Source organism: Sminthopsis crassicaudata, chromosome 4 (assembly GCF_048593235.1).
Source record: "Sminthopsis crassicaudata isolate SCR6 chromosome 4, ASM4859323v1, whole genome shotgun sequence".
NCBI lineage: Eukaryota > Metazoa > Chordata > Mammalia > Dasyuromorphia > Dasyuridae > Sminthopsis > Sminthopsis crassicaudata.
Genome location: NC_133620.1, coordinates 113849598 through 113873338, shown reverse-complemented (window position 1 = coordinate 113873338; position 23741 = coordinate 113849598). Strand labels below are relative to the sequence as shown.

The window sequence follows — 23741 nt, the reverse complement described above, 5'->3', positions numbered from 1 at the left end:
CAAGTAAATATAGGTTCTATGTAGGTTCGCTTACCTTCATCATGAGGATGAAAGGAAATGAGAATTGTAGTGACGGCGTTAGTAGTCCCCTGGATACCTTAGAATCAGTTGGACTCCGGATCAGCAAAAGTCCTTGATCTTTATTCTTGGTCAAAAATGAGAGGAATGAGCATAGGAATCCCCTCACCTCCTTTCTCTCTCTCCACTGCTAACAAGTCACTCCTGCTTCTCTTACTCCACCCTCTGATCCCTTTTTTCATTCACTGTATATACCCACAGATGAGCCACCACAAAATAGCTGGGCAGGGCCATTCTCCAAGCATATGCTAATAGAGTATTGTCCAATTGGTAATTAGCTTCAAGTTCTTGGCCCTCAGTGCAAAGCAGTTTTCAATCCTTTACAAGAATTGCTTTACATTTTTTGTGAAATTTGTTTGTCATTGGTTCCTAATTCTTCTATTTCTCTTACTAAGTACAACTTGTACTTGTACATGTATGTTTGTTCAACTAGCCAAACCCATTGTATTTTCTCCAGGGCCGAGCAAGCCTTTAAACTTTACCTTAATTCTAGCATGTCTTAAGACATCTTTCCAATCAAGCAAAAATGTTTGTGGCAGCCCTCTTTGTAGTGGCCAGAAACTGGAAACTGAGTGAGATGCCCATCAGTTGGAGAATGGCTGAATAAATTGTGGTATATGAATGTTATGGAATAGTATTGTTCTTTAAGAAATGACCAGCAGGATGATTTCAGAGAGACCTGGAGAGACTTACATGAACTGATGCTGAGTGAAGTGAGCAGAACCAGGAGATCATTATATACTTCCAACAACAGTACTATATGAAGATCAATTCTGATGGACATGGCTCTCTTCAACAATGAGATGAACCAAATCAGTTCCAATTGTTCAATAATGAAGAGAACAAGCTACACCCGAGAGAGAACTATGGGAAATGAGTGTGCATCACAACATAGCATAGCATTTCCACTCTTTCTGTTACTGTTTGCTTGTATTTTTGTTTTCCTTCTCAGGTTATTTTTACTTTATTTCTAAATCTGATGATTCTTGTGCAGCAAGATAACTGTATAACAATGTATACATACATTGTATTTAACATATACTTTAACATATTTAACATATATTGGTCTATCTGCCATCTAGGGGAGGGGATAGGAGGAAGGAGGGGAAAAGTTGGAACAGAAGGTTTTGCAAGGGTCAATACTGAAAAATTACCCATGCATATGTTTTATAAATAAAAACCTATAATAAAAAATAAATTAATTAGGGGGCAGTTAGGTGGCACAGTGGATAGAGCACCAGGCCTGAATTCATGAGGACCCGAGTTCAAATGTGATCTCAGACACTTAACACTTCCTAGCTGTGTGACCCTGGGTAAGTCACTTAACCCCAGCCTCAGGGGGAAAAAAAAATTTAATTAAAATTAAAAAGATATCTTTCCATAAGATTTCATTTAACAGAGATCACTTCTTAGCATTAAATATTTTATGATTTTAGTACTAGTACTATATTTTAGAATGTCTGCATTGTTCAGCTTACCATTTGCAAATAGGGATTGGTAGAGTTGCAATAAATTTTCAGTAGGAATTTTTAAAAATTGGAAATAGGCAATATGGGTGTGAGTTCCTTATATTTTTAATTTATCCATTCCAAATTGTTGCCAATCACAAGTAGATGAAATGTGTGTTATCTTTGATCAACTTGTCAAGTATTGCGATCTCTGGCATATTTTCTGATTTAAACCTATGTTGATAACAGATTTAAACTATATAAAGTATTTGTAACACTAGACATGTTTTTCCTAGTCACATAAATTCATAGATTTGTGTTGGCTATATAAAACAATTAGGTTTTTTTCTTGAGTGATGGGATGATAACACCAGACAAAACTTTATTCATCGTAGAACTATAAAGGTTGAATGGTGGGGACCATTTTTCAAAACGCTTAACTCCTAAAACCATGTAGACTAAACAATCTTCATTTTAACACGTTTTCCCAAGACACCTGTGTGGTGACTTAAATAAATGGGCTACTGAAGGTTTCATCATTTGTCAATCAATGACCCTTTGAATAATGAATTCTGGTTATGATAAATTGGATGAAAGCATTCTGCACTGTAAACTCTCTTCAATATTAGCAAAGATGAAGTCAAAAATCTGGCAGAGAAACTGATTTAAACCTTATCTCACGGGTCTCCAGTGTTTATTTCTATTTGAATGCCCCCCAAAAAAGCCATGAAAGGTACTAAAGATGTAGTAGGAATATTTTTAAAATTTTTCTATTCAATCAGAGTGATGATCAGTTTTTTCCTTTTCTGTCCCTCCCCACCATTGGCCTCCGGAGCAAGAAGAGCAGAGTATAACTGTATTTGATAAAAAAGCACCAAACAAAAATATTGAGGACCTTTTAAGGACAAGTTACTATAATGATGTACTCTCAAAGGAATCTATAGTCCCCTTTGAAATCTTTCCTTCAAAGCACTTTATCTGATCCAATGCAAAGATCCCTTAAACTGCATTATTCACTTTTGAAGTAGAGCTGTTGGATTGTTTACATGAAAGTCAATAAATCCATTTTGTGTCCTACCCTACTATTATGTAAACCTGGCCCTTTTTTTAGTTGTCTTCATTCTAATAAGTGGTAAAGTGCTGTTAATAGCTCACTTAAGGTGCCATCCATTACCATGAGTTGTTGCTAAAACTAATTAATAGAGCTGAAATTATTTTGTAATGAGAAATTGAAGTATTACAGTGTTTTAAAAGAAAAAATTACAATTCATTGGCAATTAAGGTTTAATAATGAAAATAAGTCAATCATTTTTTGCATCATAGAAAAATTTTGTGACATATACTATTTATACCTAATGTGTTACAATTGCCCCACCTACCCAAATCATGGAGGAAGTAAATTATACCCAGAACACAGGCAGAAGTACAGATGATTTTGCCTTGGTCAGCCACAATTATAATTTTTTTTCTGTTAAAAATAGCTAGACAGGAATAGATAATTTCTTAAAGTTCCTTTCAGTTCAAGGATTCTCCAGTTCGAGATTTGTTTTTCAATATGAACCATTGCATTATCAGTCAGAGTCACATATGCTATTAGTCATCTTATTTCATACTAGAAAGCCATGTTTCTCATAAACCTGCTTTACCTTTTATATCTTTTCAAAATGCTCAATGAAATATACACTAAGTTGTATATGATATTAAGGAAAGGCTTATTGTATATTTGTTAGGATTTTCCCCCTAAAATGTGAGTAGGAATGTTGGGATGAGAGTTGTTGGGGCTTTTTTTCCCATCAGTAGGTATTAAATACTCATTTATTTAGCAGGTTTGCAGTAATATATACCCAACTGACAAGTGGACCATGAAGGCTCCTTCTGCTGGTCTCCTACTAAGCACAGACTCATTACTTTACACACCTGACATTTTAAGTAGATCCAGATTTGTCTCCAGCAAGTCAGTGCCATTAACTGCCAGTAGTATGATCTACTATTGCCACTTTTGGCTTTATCTGTACATTAGAGTTGTCTTCTGTCTTTGAATTGTCAGACAGCATAAATCACTTTCTGATTCACAGACCTCACTTGCAGTGTGGTATAAGACTGTGCCACAATTCTTAATTTTTTTGGCGTAAAGTTAGATATCAATAAAATTTGAATTTTTAAAATAATCACCTTTATCATTACTAGAGTTTGTAATGCTAGATTTTCTGGTTATATGGGTATTTATTTAATTCAACCAAACCTACCATTTTTATTGAGTCATAATAATATTGAAATTACATAGTTATTTCTGTTAGTTGCTCCCTTTTCACTTCTGAGAACTTCAGAATTCTTGCGTTTGCAGTAGAAATATATATACACATATATACATGTATGTAAAATGAACATGTCACTAGATGTCCTTATGGGTTTTTTTTTTTTTTTTGGTTTTTTTTTTTGGAAGAGGGGATAAGATGGAGAAAAGGCATTTGAGTGTACTCCTTTATGATAAACATTAAAATGAGATTTTTTTTCACCCCCCCAAAAACAAAACCTAAATATGAACATTAGCAATATGAATAGTATAACGTAAAAGAAAATTAAAGATAAAGTTGTCCAAAAAAGAATGAAAAAGAGACTCAGTGAAGAATTTTTCAAATGTTCAAAAGAGAACAGGTCAGAAAGAATCATAGATAGACAAGCAAGATGACTTTAAACTTATATCTGAACATACAAATTTTATTAAAACAGGAACAACAGGGACTCACAGTTTGATGTACAATTTTCTTTTTCTGTTTCATTACATTTAGAAATGTAATTATTTTGCTTTAGGTTTTAAGTTCAAAACTAAACCAAAAATCAATAAACACTTATTAAGTGCTTACTATGTGCCAAGTGCTATGCTAAGCACTAGAAATTGGGTTGACAATAGACTTGTAATAGAGAATTTCTTAAGATGGATATTTTACATGCTTGAATTCATGTATATGTTCATATTTCTCTAGTGGAAAAGTCTATTTAATTTGAGCCTTTAACTTACAATCCTATTCTTAATTTCAAAAAAAAAAAAAAATTAGAGAACCCATATTGTACACAGAGGAGTCCAAATATTCAATAATAACAAAATGGATGTATCTGTTTTGGGTGTAGAGGATAAAGGTACTAGGTTGAAGGTGGGAAAAATAAATGTTTTTTAAATACCATGTGTCAATTTTGTGTTACTATATTTAGGTAGCATTCAAGAAGGCGGGCCATATATTTTAAGTTTTGGTATCATGGTTACTGACAACTTGGAGAACATGCAGCCTTTTATTGCCAAAGTCCCATTTCCTTTGAGCTGTCATAGTATACTTGAGCTATTTCACCATCACAAGACAGCTTAACAAAATCAGCAAACACAATTGTCAAGCACACACCAAGGAGCCTTCTTGTTTTGACTCCCATGCCATTGTATTTCTCCATTAGGTCTGTTAACAACTACACCAGAAACAAGCAGCAGATTCCCCCCCCACACCCCGCCCCAACTCGGTGAGTAATTGTCTGCCCAGCAGTGACAGATGTGCAATATAGCAGCTTCTTCAGGAAAAAATTAACAGTTTGTCCAGCATGTCAGCTCGCTCTTTTTAGTGCTTCGGAGGGTCTTGGCCCCATTATGGATGATTTAGAAATTGAGGCAAGCAAAGACCAGCTGCCTGAGTTGAAAGCCTTAGTTAGTAGGCCTCATCTGCATTCCAGGATTCACTTACATCCAGAAATTGGTAGAGCCCCTCTGGACCACAAGATGAGTATGGGCTGACAATGCTTGATTTGTTGAGAGAGAGAATAAATGGGTTTTTCAGGAGATGAGGAAATATCACCATTACTGGCCAATTTACAGCATTTTATCTGTTCTTCAAACATGTCACTTTTGTTATTGTTGCATGGTAATTACATAGTGAAACGGAAAGAAAACAAATTCTGGTTACGTATTCAGATGGATTGCAAAATCATATAATCCTGATAAATGCCCATTTATGATACACACGGATGAAAGGTTCATTTTAATTTTGAATAGCTAGCACATCCATAAATAGGATATAGGATTAAATCCCACAGAATCTGATTACATCAAAGCAAATAGTATTTTTCTTCCCTTTTTTAGGACCAGGAAATTCAAGGAGTGCCATAAGGTATTTTCACAAACAGGATTTTCATGAGCCAATATAAAAAGTGGATTGGGAGCTGTGAAAGAAAAAGAAAAAGAGAGAGAAAGAAAGGAAAGAAAGAAAGAAAGAAAGAAAGAAAGAAAGAAAGAAAGAAAGAAAGAAAGAAAGAAAGAAAGAAAGAAAGAAAGAAAGAAAGAAAGAAAGAAAGAAAGAAAGAAAGAAAGAAAGGAAAGAAAGAAGAGAGAGAGAGAAAGAAAGAAAGAAAGAAAGAAAGAAAGAAAGAAAGAAAGAAAAAAAGAAAGAAAGAAAGAAAGAAAGAAAGAAAGAAAGAAAGAAAGAAAGAAAGAAAGAAAGAAAGAAGAGAGAGAAGAGAGAGAAAGAAAGAAAGAAAGAAAGAAAGAAAGAAAGAAAGAAAGAAAGAAAGAAAGAAAGAAAGAAAGAAAGAAAGAAAGAAAGAAAGAAAGAAAAGAAAGAAAGAAAGAAGAAGAGGAGAGAGAGAGAGAGAAAGAAAGAAAGAAAGAAAGAAAGAAAGAAAGAAAGAAAGAAAGAAAGAAAGAAAGAGGAGAGAGAGAGAGAAAGAAAGAAAGAAAGAAAGAAAGAAAGAAAGAAAGAAAGAAAGAAAGAAAGAAAGAAAGAAAGAAAGAAAGAGGAGAGAGAGAGAAGGAAAGAAGGAAAGAAAAAAGAAAGAAAAAGAAAAGGAAAGAAGGAAAGAAAAAAGAAAGAAAAAAAGAAAAAGAAAGAAAGAGAAAGGAAAGAGAAAGAGAAAGGAAGAAGGGAAGGAAGGAAGGAAGACAGAAGGGAAGGAGGAAGGAAGGAAGGAAAGGAAGGAGGAAAGAAAGGAGGAAGGAAGGGTGAGAGAAGACATTCATCTTGTTCCAGCAGTTGGTCTTAATAGGTATCTCAAAAATCATCTCTAAGACCTGTGTTGATATTTATTCATTTTCAAGAAATGGCATTATGTTTAAAAGATTAACTAGCCACTTCTAGAGGCTCTTCAAAAGCTTAGAAATTAAAAGGTCTCATGTTTGTTTGTGATTGCTTCTTAAAGCAAATATTCCAGAAATTTTCAATTCTTTTCATAATTATCTTTTTAATGTTAACTTTCCACTTCTATCATACCATTTACCAAACTATATTATATGCTCACCAAAATTCAATCAATCCATCCTGAGTTGAAGAGAACAGTACTATTTTTAGATGCCTTTTCTATAATATATATTCCTTCATAAGTAAGCCTACTCTAGAATATCCTTCTCTCTTTACCAAAAGTGTCCTACTCTTTTTTTTTCTCTTCCCTTTTCCTCCTTTCCTTTCTCACTTTTTCCTCACTCATGCTGATGCCCAAATTCACATAAAGTAAACCACTGGTCAGAGTTGTCAGCAGGAGATTTAAAGCTGGAAGGAATTCAGAAGCCATTAAGTCCAATTCTTTCATTTTATAGATGAAGAAACAGATTTAAGGAAGTAAAGTACTAAGTACTAAGCCCAAGGTCACACAATTTAATCATTAGGAACTAGATTTGCATTGGGGCCCCTCTATCGTTCTCTCCAGGTGCTGCCTCCACCTCATCTCTATCTCAGTTCCTTCATCTGTAAAATAAGGATGATCATACCTACCACACCTATTTCACAGAGTGCTTAAGAAGGTCAGAGATTTAGTGTCCCACTCAGGGACTTGCCCAGAATTAAAGCTACCTTGTATTGGAAGGAGAGTATCAATATTCAATCCAGCCACCTGGAACCCCTGCCAAGATTGGGCTCTTTTTCCCAACTCCCAGTTATATTGATGAGTCACATTCCCAGAAGGGACCCAAATATAAATTAACCTCAGTCATATAGGGGTAACACTGAGTGCAGTTTACTATAATGCTATCAGCTCAACTCCTCCATTCTGTGTAATCCCAGATATCAGTCACCAGTTACAATTAACATCTCTATAGCACTAACTTGGTGAATAGCACCCAACAATAAATTTGACCAATCGTACAAATTTTTTAAGATGATATTTATGAAAAGATATATCTAAAACAAGAGTTACAAAGAATTTCCCCCAAAACCATGGGCATATTTCAGTCTTTTTTCTCCTCAACCCTTAGGGAAAGTAAGCTCAAATTTAAATTGTTTTCTACAAAGCATTCTACCAACCAAGTTCACTTCTGAATGAATAGGATGTTCTCTTACTTTTGAAGAATGGGGTATCTTAGCTACAGTCATTCACTGCTACAATGGGTGAAGCAGGTCACTTAGGTTTACACTATTCCTATCCCTACCTAGACTGCTAGAAAGCGCTGAAATTAACTCCAGTTCCTGGATCTCTAGTGATTCATTCTCCTGATATTAAGAAGCTCACAAGATCTTAGTCATCTCCAATACTCCATATCAAACAAATAAATAAATAAATAAATAAATAAATAAATAAATAAATAAATAAATAAATAAATAAATAAATGAAAGGTAAATAATAGACACATAGACAGAAGTCATGCTTGCACTGTGTGCTCACAGCTTCCTGGTGACTGAGCCAGAGGCCCCTCCCACACCTGGAGTACCCCTGTAGTTTGTGATGAGATGAGAAAATAATTGCTGTAGTTGACTAATATCTTTTGTAAAGACAAAATAACTCTGGCCTAGTAGCCAATGTAAAGGTCCCTTTTCACCATAAGAATAAATTGACAGTAAACAGTCATAGAATATCAGCTCATGTTCCAAAGACCATATGGGGGTAGGAAGTGGGAACTGCACATCACTGCTAAGAACTGGTTTAAGAAATGGCCATCACAAATTTTTATTTAGTCAGCCTCATACTATTTCTAGATTCATCAGGCCCCTCACCAAAACATTAGGAACTGTCCAACATGGCCCTGTTTCCATTCCATTTGTCCAAGAATTTCCTTAATCCAACCTTCTCTCGCCTCTTTCCATTTCTTGTTCAGAGATCATTAATATATATTACCATTGCTACTGGCAAGAATGTTACAATCTATTCTTCTATGGCTCCATTCACAATCCTTCTAACTGCCATGCCAAAGCACCTTGGTTTAGCCACCATTTCCCATTATGTTCTTTCCCCCTTGCAGAAGCCCCTTGAGGGTCAGGACTGGCACACAGTACCTATTATATAACAAGTGCATTAAACTGATAAATTGATTTGTTAAATTTTATATATAATTGGTGCTCCATAGTTTTTATTAGTCAAGACCCATAGTCCTTAATCACTATTTCAGTGCCTATTAGTAGAGGCTACCTGTAGAAAGACACAATTTAACAAATATGCTCTCTGAATTTAATGGACTGTGCTGTAAGAAGTATGAATATAATAGAAACAGCTAGGTAGCACACTGGAGTCAGACACTACCTGTGAGCAAGTCTGTTAATCTCCATTTACCTCAGTTTCCTCATCTGTAAAATGGGCATAATAATAGTATCTACTTCCCAGAGTTATTGTGAGAATCAATTGAGGTAACATTTGTAAAGAACTTAATATAAGGCCTAGCACATATAAGAAACCATTAAAAAGCTACTTATCAGTTATTACAGAAAAGCATGAAAAGACTTATATGAATTGATATGAAGCAAAATTAAATAGAGCCTACACACACACACACACACACACACATACACACATATCTATACAATGACTACAATAATGTAAAAAGAATAACCACCACAAAATAATAGAAAATAAACATTGAAAAATTATAAAGAAGCACAACCCAAAGAAGAGTTATGAGAAGACAATCCATCTCCTTTGCAGAGAAGTGTGAAATGTCATATGTATTTTTCAGATTTTTCTTCTTTTAGGAAAAAAAAAAATCATGTTATTTTGGGATGATTCTCTGAAATGGTTAAAAGGGGAAATTCAGGTGATTGGTGTAAAAGCAAAAAGTACAAAGAAATAAAAGACAGTTGCCTGGTTTGGCTGGAAGTTTGCTGCTAGGATGGGAAGGTAGGATTGAAATCAACTGAAAACACCCTCTCCCTGTCTTGTATCCTCTGAGATAGTCTCCATTTCTGGATCATATTATGTGACTGAGATAAATGAGTCTAGAGAAGAAGGGGTCCTTGCCCCCTCCTAGGATTTCCTTGGAACCTTGTGGCCAGTTTGTGTCCTATGGGATGAGCAACCTAGCTTCTAGAAGCCAATCTTAGATCACTTCTGGCAGAGATGGCCTAGCTCAGGCTCCATGTATGACCTTGTTCTCTGTGACTCAAGGACCCTGGCTGACAAGGTTATCCCAACAACATCAGCCAGCCCATAATCCTCTTTTGTCATTGTGTTTGTTCCACCCAAACTCAATCAGATTTTGGTAGTACTGAAGAAAATTCTCAGGCTTGGCTTGGACGTACCCTTACCCAGGTGTCAGAGTTGATTGTCTTCAGGTTTCCAATGAGATCATAAATGTGCTTGTTGAGTGGCAAGACTATGTAAACAATGGAACAAATGTATTGTAATATCTGTCTGGGTTGGACCCCTGTAGGCAGATCCACCAATCAGTGAAAGAAACTTTTTAAGTCTGAAGGAAAAGATAGACATGTTGAACAAAAGGGTCAGAACAGATTAGGAAATGGGGAAACTAAAGACATTTCACCGGACTGGTTGGCCAAAAGCTTTTGGAATATTGAAAGCAAAACCATGCTTTGGATTCCATCATGACTAAGTGGAAAGGGGACAATCACTCAGCCTTGGATTGAAATACATTAGAATTTGTAAAATTCAAAGAGTAAGATTGTAGAGAGTGGATAGTCCCAAAGACAGACAATAAATCAGGAGAGAAAATCAATGTTGCATTGAAACCAGAATTTGATGAGGAAATGAAAATTCTTTATAGGAAAACAATCCTGAGAAGAGGGGAGAACATCCACTGATTCATAACAAGTCCATAACAAGATATTCAAAATACTATTAATGACTAGATGGAACTATACATAAGAATACCAGTTAGTTCTCCCTTGCCAATTGTTCTCTCTATTATTCTACATCTGAAATGTAGGGAATAACTGCTTTTGTGCCACACCATGTACTCCAGAAGGAGGGACAGTATAATGCCTTTGTATATAGCTTCTTTTCTTTTGTACCAATTACTTGCTTTAAATAGAGTTTTGTGTGATCATGTTGATTTTTACGAAAAAAAAATCTTAAAAAACCCTTTAATGAATGGTGATAAAATACTTATGAATCAAATTTCACATTTCCATTTCAGATTATCCCCTTCAGTTAAGATTTGTCTGGGAAAAGAGAGAGAAAAGGGAGTTGTTTAATGAAACACAATTAATCTCAGTTTATATAGGCTCAAGATTCCAAGAACAATTACAGAATGAATTACAAAAATAAAAAAAAAAATCTATCATGTTGATTCTAACTCAAGAAGAATTCTACTCTGTAATTAAAGATGCTTTGTTGGAAATATCTAAGGCAAACTTCTCTCTGAATATTGTTATTGAGATTTTATGAAAAAAATAAATTATATCAGGAGTTCTTAACCTTTTAAGTGGCATAGACCCCTTTGTCAATCTGGTGAGGACTCTGTACTACTCAGAAGACAAAGGAAATGAATTATATATTTTTTAAAGATACCAAAAAGAAATTTTAAAACATATTCAAAGAACTCTGATTAACAAGATCATTACAGGAATTCTACTCCAAAGCAGGACACTGGTCTTATTAAAAATCTTCTCAGAATCAAATTAGACACAGAAATATACAAATTTTAAAATTGTGAAGTTACTTATTAGACATTCCTCTTGGAATCCTACCATATAGCCAACCTTTCTCTTCTGAACGATTTATTGTTGTTCATCCATTTTGAAAAGGACAATGACATCATGGGGTAACATCTGAAGTTGCACTTGGTTTGGATTTAAGAGAATTAGAGGCACATAAAAGGTTCTTCCAGAATCATAGAAGTCCATAACAAGATAGAAGTCAAGACGACTGGCTGTGGCCTAGGATACAGTGGATGTCCTGGCATTCCACAGCACCTGCTTCGGTAGCCTCCATGGCTTTTGGAACAAATTGTTCTCCTCTGCCCATTCTGCCAAGAAATCTTGGAGTACACTTCCCCCTAACTTACTGACAGGTTTAGGCCTGCATTTACTTTCAGTCTGATTTAGCAGTGAGTATCTCTAAAGATAACCTTTTTCACTTTGGGAAAGTTCTAATTGTTGAAAAAGTTTTTCCTAGGTCTGAGCAGAATAAATCTAGTCCCTTTTCCAAATACAGTTTTCAAGGACTTGATAGTTATGATATTCTGCCATCCCAACCCTCTCTACCAGCCTTGTCTCCTTCAGGACTAAACATTATCAATTCTTTCATTGACTATGGTGTGGACTTCAAGGCCCTTCTTCACCCTCAATCTCATCTTCTGGACACATCCAGTTCATCAGTGTCCTAAAATGACCACATTCTGCCTCAATTTCTGACCTAAAGATTGAATCTATTAGGTTAGTTGTTATACCACATATAATAATAATTTTTAAAATTTTTAAATAAAATCATCTCTAATTGAAGATAAGTATTTTAAACAAATTAATTACATTTCCCTTTTTAAAATTTTTTTTATTTTTTTATTTTATTTTTTTTTTATTCTAAATCCTAACACATTATGAGATGAATTAGCTCAAGGCATGAAAGTCTCAGACTGAATATTCATCAGGGGAGGCCATGTTGTATAACAGGAAAACTACATGATTTTGGAGTCAGAAAATGTGAGCTTGAATTCTATCTTGCCATTTTTTAGTAATCTGACTTGGAGTCATTCCCCATGTCATTCACTACAGCCTCAATTTCCTAGTCTATAAAATGGAAATAGTAACAATACCTGTAATACCTACCTTGTAATGTCGTTATTTGGCTTAATTGACATTATTCATATAAAATGTTTTGTTTTGTAGCTTTCACTAAATATAGACATTTGGCTTATTTTGATGGACCTATGCCCTGCAGTATTTTCCCTGAATGACATGCTATTGTGAATTAACTGCTGGACCTAAAATCATAAAGACCTGGTTTCAAATCTTCCATTAAGCAAGTTTATTAATTGATAAAAGTCTCAGTTTCTCCTTATGTAAAATGAAGATTACAATGATGATTTTCCTCTTGTCTAGAAGACTACTTTTCAGTGTGTTGTTGTGCTTTGGATCCTTTTTCTGGAACAGGTTGAACTAAAAGTCCTGTCTACTGAGGTTTCTCTCAACTGGAAAATTTTATGATTTTTTTGAATACCTTTCATCTTTCCTCATGAGATAGGAGATGAGACTAACATAAAATGATAAAAAAAATACTTTACAATTTTACAATTTTAAAGGGATAGATCTGTGCTTTCACTGGATTGGAAACTCCCATGTGAGGACAATCCTTCTACAAATGCACCTTCTCTTGAATTAATAATTTTAGAGAATTGCCTTGAGCCCTGAGAGTTTCAATGATTTGCCCAGGTTCATACAACCAGTATGGGTCAGAGGTGGGAGCAGAGCTGGCTTCGAAGTCAGCTCTCTATTCCTTATGGCACTGTCTCTTTATGCTAATATGAATACCCAAACTAAATGTCATCTGTCAGTAAGAATTCAAACAAGATAGTATTATAGCTCTGAAAAGACAGAAAACTGCTTCTTTAAGTCTTTTCCTTCCATTTCATACTGAGTCATAACAGAGAAGCATTCTGGTGAAAGAACCAAAAGATGTGTATTTAATGCTTTCCCCTTGTACTTATCTGTGTGATTATCTTCAGAACCTCAATTTCCCCATCTGTAAAATGGGGAGTAATGATAATGACATTCTATTCAGCACAAGTTAATTTTGAAGTAACCACATGTGAGCAATTATAATCATCAGATTGGTGAGTATAATTCTGGTTGCCAAAGAATTGCTGCTTTTTATGATTCTTTCTCTGAAGACTAGTCACAACTTTTTATAGTGCTCCTATCCTGCCTCCAGTCAGTTGTTTAGAAATAGAAAAATGTAAAATTGCTTCACATTTACCAGCATTTATTAGACACTGAATATGTCCACAGTACTATGCTTTTATTGTACCTGAGGTTACAGAAATGAAAATAAACAAACAAAACAGCATTGTGCCTCAAGGAACTTGCTTCAGTAGCTTCCCTGCAAACCTATTATCTATCCCTCCCACTAACCCAAGGTACCCCTCACTTAAAAATAAAGAGAATCCTATTAATTCAATTCAATGAATCTATTATTTAATGAAATTCAAATTCCTTTTATAGACCATTTATAGACATTATAGAGAGAATATAAATATCGCTATGTCATAGGGGAAAGGTCAAACCAAAATTGTGAAAATTCTCAATTGTTAACTATTTTCAAAAGATGCATGAGCTTTTATCTTCCAAGTGCACAAACACTCTAAGCTAGGTTAGTTGAGAGTTGCTTAGTAGAAGTCCTTATGGTGCCTACTTTAATGAACAGATGAACCTGCTTTAATGAATAAATTTTGAATTTACATATTAATTGCACATATGTAAATGGTGTTTCCAAGTTACTTGGGTTCCTTAAACGTTTATTCTCTCAAATAGTTTATTTCCTCTCAATAATTTTCTTTACTCACTTACCTTAAAAAAGCCAATTTTAATGATGCAAAGAAAAAAAATTCAATAAATGTCTGAATTATTTACAAGTTCTAAACTAGTGAGATCCAAATTATTGAGACTTGATTGAATCTCAATGTACATATTTCTTGACTTATTGGACCCAAATCAACTACTCCTTTTCTGATATGGAATCCACTTGGCCACAATGATAACAATATAGCATCATGACCTTGGGTTTGTGTCAAAGTGTCATTTCCCAGAACAAGAAAGAATAAAGTGATGGCTTTTTCTTTTTTAAGGGCCTGGGGTCTGGTGGCCTTAATTCTGCCAACATTTTGAAGAATTGGAGTGGATTCTGAGAAAATCAAGACAAATGATTAAGAGGCTGAAGGAACTGACTTAAAGAAAAACAGATGAGATGAATGGTGGAAAGTTCACTAAATAATGACTATAGAAGAGGTAAGATAACCCCCAGAGGATGAAAAAGGAATAAATTTCCAGAAATAGTTTTTTTTTTTTTTTGAGAGATATCTTTTGTTCTCATATGAGAAAAAGTTTGTATGCAATGGTTTGAGATATAAATAAAATAAGGAAGATGATAGGATAAGAGCAAAGAAACAACACCCACTCCCCAAAATGAAAACAAACCCAGTGATTTGTTTTCATGAAAAATGGTTTCCTAAGCAAAAGAGTAAATATTAGAATGGTTTATTCTGAAGTGATTCAAATAATGAATGTGTTAAAGGCAACAATGCACCACAATCCAGAGAAATTAGCAGAAATGCTCTAATTAGCCCAATAGTTTGTTTCTTCCATGAAACCAAGGAGTCATTGGCAGCAGATTGATCACAGATTTATGAGGGATTTCTGGGTGGATCTCAATTAGTGTCTTGTATTGTTAATCAGTAGGTTTATGTTTTGATGTAAAATGTTTATTATTCTTCTACTCTTTGAGTTGAACTGTCTGTCACACCTCATGACAATTAGCAACAGGTTGAAGGACATTTGGACATGGAATAATCTTATCAAAGATTTTTTTAAAAATGTATTCATTTCAACTCGACTTTTTTCCTTTAATTTTTTAATTTTTAAAATTTTTATATTCTTCATAGGATCTAGGAGCCAAATTAATGATTTTTTTCAATCCTCATCCTCTAGTTTTGGGTAGTTTTTGAACCTATTGACCCTACATTCTCGGCCTTCTATTGGCTTCAGAGAGAATACATTCTCCTGGTTTTTTCTGACATCCGTTAGCAATCCTCTGTTTCTTGTGCTAATTTCCTATTCTCTTCCTAACCACTTAAGGTATATCTTTCCCCAGGCTGGCTATTCCCTTCTCTATCAAAGTTCTCTAATCTGATTTATGCCCCTGGCTTCAACTATTACCTCCAGAATCTCCATTTTCACTTCAAATTTCTCTTTAGAGCTTCAGATACACATCTTCAACTGCCTATAGGATGTTTCCACCTGCATCTCAAACTTAAGTCATCTGAAATGAAACTGGGTTATCTTTCCTCCTCAACAAGCTGCTTTTTCCTGCTATAATTATCTCTTCCATTCACCTAATCTACCATTTTCAAAAATCTGGATTTGTCTTTGACTTTTCCTCTTGTTTAATTCTCATATGTAAGATGGTAATGGATCTGGTCAATTCTACTTTTGTTAATATTTTTTTTGCAATCATCCCCCCTTCTCTATTTTTATATCTACCCATTCTTATTTGCTTAGGCTATTGAAATAACCTACTAATGGGTCATCTTTCTACGACTACTTGTACTCCTTTATATTCTTCATATGGCTATTCTTCTGATGCTCCACATTCAACAATTTGTCATCTCATTCCCTTCTTTTAAAATCTTTAGTGGATTTTTATTGCCTACAGAGGAAAAACTATATCACATACCTTATAAAGTGTTCTAAAACATGGAATTAATCTACCCTTCAAGTCTAATCTTATATTTCTCCTCTCTATAAGTTCTATACTCTGGTTAAAAAGTAGGCTACTTGCTGCATCTCCAAGGCACACTTATTTCCATCTCTATGTCTCCATGTTATCTTTCGATCTCATTGCCTGGTAATTTTTTTCTAATTCTTTAAAGCTTAATTCAGAACCCTCTCTCCCCTAATGAAGTCAGCCCTGATCTTTACTGGCACCCCCATTGTAGCAATTTGTCCCCTCTGAGGCTTCACAAAGCAAATAGTTTTGTACCTATTGAATATACTTAATATGTAGTATTTTATATTATGCTTATATATTCATGCATAGCATATCACCTACTATGCAGCACAGTGAATAGAGCTGAGGACTTCCTGAAGAACCAGTCAAGAAACCTTGAGTTCAAATCCAGCCTTAAACACTTAATAGCTCTGTTTCTCTCCCTACGCAAAGGGATTCTATCTGTCTTAGTTTCCCAACTGTAGCATGGAAATAATAATAATGCCTACCTCCAAGGGTGATTGTGAGGATCAAGTGAACTGATATTTGTACAATCCTTAGGATAGTGCCTGGCACATTGTAGATACTTAATAATTGCTTGTTTCCTTCCCCATTCTCCCCTTTCCTTTCTTCTTTTCCCTTTCCCCTTCCTTCCTCCTTTCTATCCTTAGTTTTTCCTTTTTTTCCCCTTTTTTCTTTTTTCTATTCTTCCTTCTGGCTTCCTCTAAGACCAGGTCCCTTTTCTCTTTATACCACATTAGCTTTCAAATCTCAGTCCCAGAATTCAAGAAACATACTATCTTCTGGATGACAATAGGAGAAAACACACTCTCAAACCCAGGAGGAAGCTACTTGGCAGGTACAAGTGTGCAGCAGATTACCCAAAATGCAAACCTGACAGTGAAATATGAAGTATATTCCCATCCAAGATGTTAAGAAACTATTCTGAAAGATTGGAAAGGATATAAATCCCTACTTTAATTCCAAAATGGATGCTGTTTGGCCTTCTTAATTCACTCTGCCATGGGTTATCTGTGTCTGTAGAGCAGAGGATGCTGGGAAGTCTCTTCAGAAGCTTTAGCAAAACCCTGCCTGATCTTGCTCTCTGCTTGGTGCCATCCTGCTGCCCATCTCGGCTTCTTTCCATCCGAGGGAGCCCCGTGAAGATGTCAGTGTACAAAGTGGCTTTTGAAATCTGAATAAGCACTCAGCTATCATCTCCCAAATTGTGGTTCATCATGATAGAAATTAGGAAGAGATCACTTTCTTATTTTATTTCATTGGCAGAAATCCTCCATGGTCCCCAAACCTTCCTATAATAAGCTGTCATCGCAGACAATTGTCTCAGAAGATGGCCTCCTGTTTGATTGCAGGGTCTGCAGACACCAGACAGTAGGAATGAAATACTTAACCTTTTTCACTTATTGCCTGCTGATGTACAAATATAGGATTTGGCAATTTTCCCCTAAAGCCTTAGCTTCTCCCTCCAGATATACCCACTCTGGGAGGTGCTGGAAAAGTAACTTTCCAGGGGCACCAGGGCACAGAGGAGTCCAATAGAGCTGAAATCACAGCCAAGGTGTGTAGCTGCCTCATACATAATCAGTCTACAAATGCACTCTGATGCACCCCTATGCTACGGTTGATCTTTGGACTCCTCACCACTAAAATAAAAAGCAACTCTACCAAATCCTCATAAATTCTGAAAAGAAGCAGCTGGTAGTCAAAAAAGACACCTTAATAACAGAAAAGAAAATAAAGCCATAGCTGGGTACAAAAAGGCTTATAAGGAATTATTGCAAAGAGTAGGGATCAGATATATTTTTATATCATGCAAATTTAGAAGAAGGGGGAATTTAGCATCAGAAAACTCCCTCTGAAACTTAGCAGAGCTAGCATTGTATCACAATATCAAATGATCTTAAGATGTTCCTGAGTCCCCCACAGAGATATAGAATACTGTTCATCTCACTTCTTAGGAAAATAGAATCTCAATTTAAGAGAATATGTTTTAACCCTCATCTTCTATATAATAGAACCAGAGCCATAACTAGCAAATATCGTCCCTGGGGCAAATTTAGTTAGTGGTGAGGGACAGCAACATAATACAGTACAAACAAGAGGAAAGTTGCCTTTGGAAAATAGTCAGCTCATTCTCTCATAGAATTTATGTGATACTCCCATGGGAAAATGGGGAAAATGAGCCCCAGGATTGTGGTTTAAAACACTATAAATGAGGCTTTAAAGATCACGTGAAATTTGAGTTAGGCAGTCAGACTGATGTTTGACAAACTGAACCAAATGGCATATTCCAAAGAAAGGGAATAGAAGTGAATAAAATTAGGTTGATATAAGAGCACGGGGTGACAACATCTCATGTGACTGAAATTTCAGAAGTATAAATTTAGAGCTGGACAAGACATTAAAAGGCTCCTGTCCTGATTCAATGTCTTCCTTTTATAGATGAGAAAAACGTAGACCTAGAAAAATTAAATGATTCTCCCGTGGTCACACAAGCTGTACGTGTCATAGTCAATAGTTGACCCCCAGGTTTGACTCCAAATTGATCATTCTTTTCACTAAACCAGACTATCTCCAAAAAATCCCATCCCTAAATAATGATATAAATCCTGGATCCTTAAGTTGAAAGTCTCATCCATACCCTATCAACTCAGTTTTCTGAACATTCTAACTTTAAAAAAAGCATCATTTGCTTTTATAGTCTTTATGAAACCCTGAGATACCCTATCCATTCATTCATCCTGTTAGATTCATTCATACACCCCATACACACATTTGAATGGGTAAATATTTACCGTTTATTCTCTATTTGAGGCTTTAAAAATAACAATCCCCAGCTTCAGGCAGGGATGCCACCGCCCATGAAAAATGCAAAATCAGTTCCCCAATTTCCTATGTTGTCCTTCTCTATAATGGCTGATTTTTTTATGTTAATGTTTCTATTGTTTTAATATTCTTGCTTTTCTCATTCATATTCTAAGAGATTATTGTTAGTGCCAACTCATTTGATTTATCATTTAGAGAAAGCACTTGTTCAAAAAGTCAGCACTGGATATTAAATGATGATTGCCTGCAATGAATTTCTTCTCAACATCTGCAAAGACAATTTTGCCTTTTCTTCTATCACTTAACTCTAAATGAGAGATCTTAAACATACTTAAATAGGATTCATAATGTCTTGCCTGCTGAACATCTTAAAAGCTTGGATGTTAAAAATAGTAAAGTTTTCTGTTCCTATTTTTCTTAGTTGAAGAAAAACATACATGTATGAGAAGGGAGCACTTTAAGAATGGACAAAACATGTTTTTCCTAAATCCTCCAGGAACAAAAACAAAAGCATAATTATTAACTAGTTCCCTTCATCACTATTTGTATTTAAACCTCATGTAATTTGACTATTGCTCTACAAGTATTTCTTAATCTCAAGATCATATTTTTCTTTCTGACCAAAGAATATATAATAGATATATAACTAGAAGGAAAGCAAGCACTGTGTATGCAAAAAAGAAATGGCCTAAATTTTTTTCACTAAGGGGGGCTTAGATTTTTTTTTATGAAAAAAATCTCTGCCTGATGACTATTTAAATCAGAAATGTTTCTGTTTTAACTCCAACAGTATTCTCAAGAAGCATATCCCAGAGTTAATTCCTGCCAATTGGCTATGGCTTAATAATGTTGATGTTGTGACAAACAGACCATGCACACATATGCATGCATGCACAAATACACATACAAGCCTGTCTTTTCCAAAGAATGCATTTAATATAGACAGAAAATATCTCATTTGCTTTTCTCCTATAGACACAATATTCCAAAAGCAAAGATTTGTTTTGTTGGTAAATAACCTCAAAACACGTCTGGTCCAAATGTTGCTTCAGTTGTGGCTGCAGCTGATATTTTTTTAGGATTTAAGAAAATGTCCAGAATATTTGCCTTCCTATATCTTCATGGAAGAAAGACCTCCTAGTAGGTCCTTTTTTTTCTGAATAATTTGTCTGTGAAAAAGATCAAAGCTTTTTTTTTTCTTTGCAAACATTTGAGGCTTCTAGTCTGAATTACACAATAAACATTTAATTCTATGCTTTGCAGAGACAGCTTATTATATTGTACAAAGAAAATTTGACTTGAGGATAACAGTCTTGGGTTCAAATCCCTCCACTGATACTATGTGACTATAAATAAGTCATTTTAACTTCTCTGAATATTAGTTTCTTCTTCTCTAAATAGGGTCTTTTTTTAAAATTAGGGTCTTTTTAAAATAGGGTTTTAGAAATCCTATTTCATTTGAACATTTTAAAAGGATGTTAGCCATGTAACTTTATACATGCTGGAGAACTATATAAATGACAACTATTCCTAACAATTTCTATCCACGGAGATCAAGGGATCATCCAGAAGATTCTAGTCCTACAATTCCTTTAGTAAATGTCATATATGACCTATTAAAATGTAAATAGTATTTTCCCGATTTACATGTAAAGAATATTTCTGATATTTAATTTTTATAAGGTTTTAAGTTCCAATTTTTTCCCTCCTTTACTCCCTTTTTCCCCAAGATGATACTTGTACAATCATGTAAAACATATTTCTACATAAAGCTATCATAAAAGGACAGACCTCAAGTCCATATCATAATACACACACACACACACACACATATATGTATGTATATACATGCATCAATCTTGCCTCTTCAATTAGATCATAAACTCCTTAAGGAGGTAGCAATTGTGCCTTTTTTTTCTATATCTCTTCTAATGCTAAAGCACATAGTAGGTGATAATTAAATACATTAAATATTTATTTTTTGCATATCATATTAGCAAGTATAATTCTTTTGACTATTTAGATGTTGCTAAAGTTAAAGAAAAATCCAACAACTAGCTTGCAAAATAAAATTACTGTTCTATCCATACTCAACTTGGATAACTTAGTAGACCATAACTGCCCAAGAAAATTAAGTTCAGCTGTTAGTCTTATACATTGCCTGATACCAATGAAATGGTAAAGTAAGGATGAGTAAAAAGAACCTTATTTATTCAACTGATTTCTAAGTTCCCATGCTTGAAAAAAGATATTTCAAGGAATATTGAAGAAATATAGATATAAGTATAGGGTATAGGTATAGGGTATAGGTATAGGTATAGGTATTAGGTATAAGGTATAGGTATAAGGTATAGGTATAGTGTATAGGTATAGATAGTTCTGTGATTCAGTGGAAAGCTGTAGTGACCTTAAGTACCTTAGGAATCTTAGAATCAGCCAAAGTCAGGATAAACAAAAGTCTTTATTCTTGGGTCTTTTGGGGATCATGGTCAGGGGATTAGATATAGGAATCTCCACACCTCCTTTCTCTCTCTCTCTCTCTCTCTCTCTCTACCACCAAAGAATGATGCTGCTTGTTCTACTCCACCCCTCTGATCTCTCTCACCTTTCTTTGTCCACACCCACAGATAGAGCCAGCACAGAGTTGAGTAGGGTCATCTTTCAAGCAAGTTAAAAAAGAATTGTTCAATTGGTAATTAGCCTTAAGTGCTAGGTTATCTTAAGATAAGCAGTGCATCTGCTCAGTTCTAGCCCTTTATAGAAAATGTGCTGGATTTGGACCCAGAGTATCTGGATTTGATTTCCTGGCTCTTTCTACTCATTACCTGCTTATGCAATCTGGTATACATTGCTTTTGCCTCTGGTTTTAAGTTTGACAATAAAATTAAGGGTTGGAACTGATGTCTTGTAGATCAAAATTTGATCTGATAAGATGATCATTCAAGGGTTGATCATTCAAGAACCATAATAGTAGCAATAAAATAATTTAAAATCATCATGATGATCATGATAAAAGTGACATTTTTAGATTTTCAAAATATTTTATACATTATTTCTTTTGACTCTCACAACATCTCTGTAACATAGATGTTATTATAATCCCCATTTTCAGATCAGAAAATGGAGCCTGGTTAAGTATTTGGGCAGGACATGCATTTTGGGAACCTATGGACAAACATAATTAAATGCAAAAGATTTTATGAAACAAATTTCCTTGTTAATTTCTTTTTTATTAAACATTTAATGCTATTATAAAGACATTTATCCCAAGCATTTTTCATAATCTCCCTTACCCTATCCCCCTCAAAAAAACCTTCAAATAATTGTTACATGGACTGAGTCTCTAAGAAGTTTAATTGGAGAGATATTGAAGAAAATATGATTTTGTAAAAAAAATAAAATAAAATAAAATCCCAACAACCACCAAAAAATATTAATTAAACTTTATTTTGTTTTTTAAAGAATCAAATCAGGAATTCAGTCTATAAACAAACTTTGGTACCTTTATTCTTTGTATAAACTCCTCATCTCATGTTTAAGACAAAGTTTCTCAGAGATCAATCAAGACCATGAGAGCCAGATCCTTTTCTTTATGAAAATCAACTCAAAATTAGCCTTTGTAGTGAATCAAACTCTCTCCCCACCTTTTTTTTCTCTTTCCTTTGCTTTATCAACCAATTATAATGTTCAAAGGTCAAGAAAGATAGGTTCTAGGATGGGAATAACAGCATTTTTCTTCCCCAAAAATGATTATCCTAAAACTCTAAGAAGCAAATAAAACTGGCAAACATATTTCCAAAGTGGAAATTCTGATGTGTAAAAAAAGTTAATATGGGAAGCCATATTTGGAACTGCTGCCCTGCCTGTTCCCATTCTCCTCACCTAAACTTTCCCCTTCCTCCCCCTCCCCACCTTGATACAATAGATACAGTCTGGAGAAGTTCAAAAACTGCCCCTACCTCTATAAAAATATTCTTCATTAAGCCTCATTTCAATATATGTTTGGTATCAGGACTTTCTTTCACTTCACTCTATTGTGGAGGCTTATTTACCATAGAATTTGAAGCTATAGTGGATAGAGAAAGAGCATTGGGATTAAGAAGACTTGAGTTCAAATATTGCTTCACACTTCATAACTGTTTCACTTCACCTCTCTGTGACTTAGTTTTCTCATCTGTTAGATACTAATATATTATGTCAATCCTCATCTGTTAGACACTAATAGCCACATAAAGTTATTATAAGGATCAAATGAGATGACCTATTTAAAAGTCCTTGATAAACTTTAAAGTACTAAATAAAGACATTATTATAATTATCATTATTATTATCATTATTATTAGGGGAGTTATTTGACAACAAACATGGGAATTAAATGAGTAGGAGAAATTAATCAATACTTCCTGTCAGTTTAGGATAGAAAAATACTATGTAGCTAACTAATAACAGGGTAGCATCAGGAAAGGTCTCATGTAGGATAGAGTATTGGAATTGAATAGCCACATTGTTTACATTTAAGGACGGGAAAAAACTATATTTCAAGTCTTTCATCCTAAAAAAAAAATAGGTAATCTCTTTGTTATATGAGTTTGTAAAAGGAGACATTAATACTGGAGATAGAATTGTTTTATAATGCTAATCGTGACACTAGGAAGAAGTAGCTGATGGAATGAGTGGTACAAATGGTGAATGGAGCATGGGCCTCCTGTGGAAGTGAAAAGTCAAGCCATGGGGACCTTTTCAAGATCCACTTAACCACAT

The 23741-nt window shown here is 34.6% G+C and overlaps 1 protein-coding gene across 2 annotated transcripts in view; it reads left to right on the top strand.

The window, feature by feature from the left end:
• GPATCH2 (G-patch domain containing 2) overlaps positions 1-17122 on the top strand; it is a 459123-nt gene extending 442001 nt beyond the window's left edge. For both annotated transcript variants that reach the window (XM_074309180.1, XM_074309179.1), the window contains exons 12-13: positions 14497-14656; positions 16895-17122. In XM_074309180.1, coding sequence (XP_074165281.1) covers positions 14497-14536 — 40 coding nt within the window. In that variant the 3' untranslated portion in view covers positions 14537-14656; positions 16895-17122. The remainder of the gene's footprint in view (positions 1-14496; positions 14657-16894) is intronic.
• The last annotated feature ends 6619 nt before the right edge of the window (positions 17123-23741 follow it).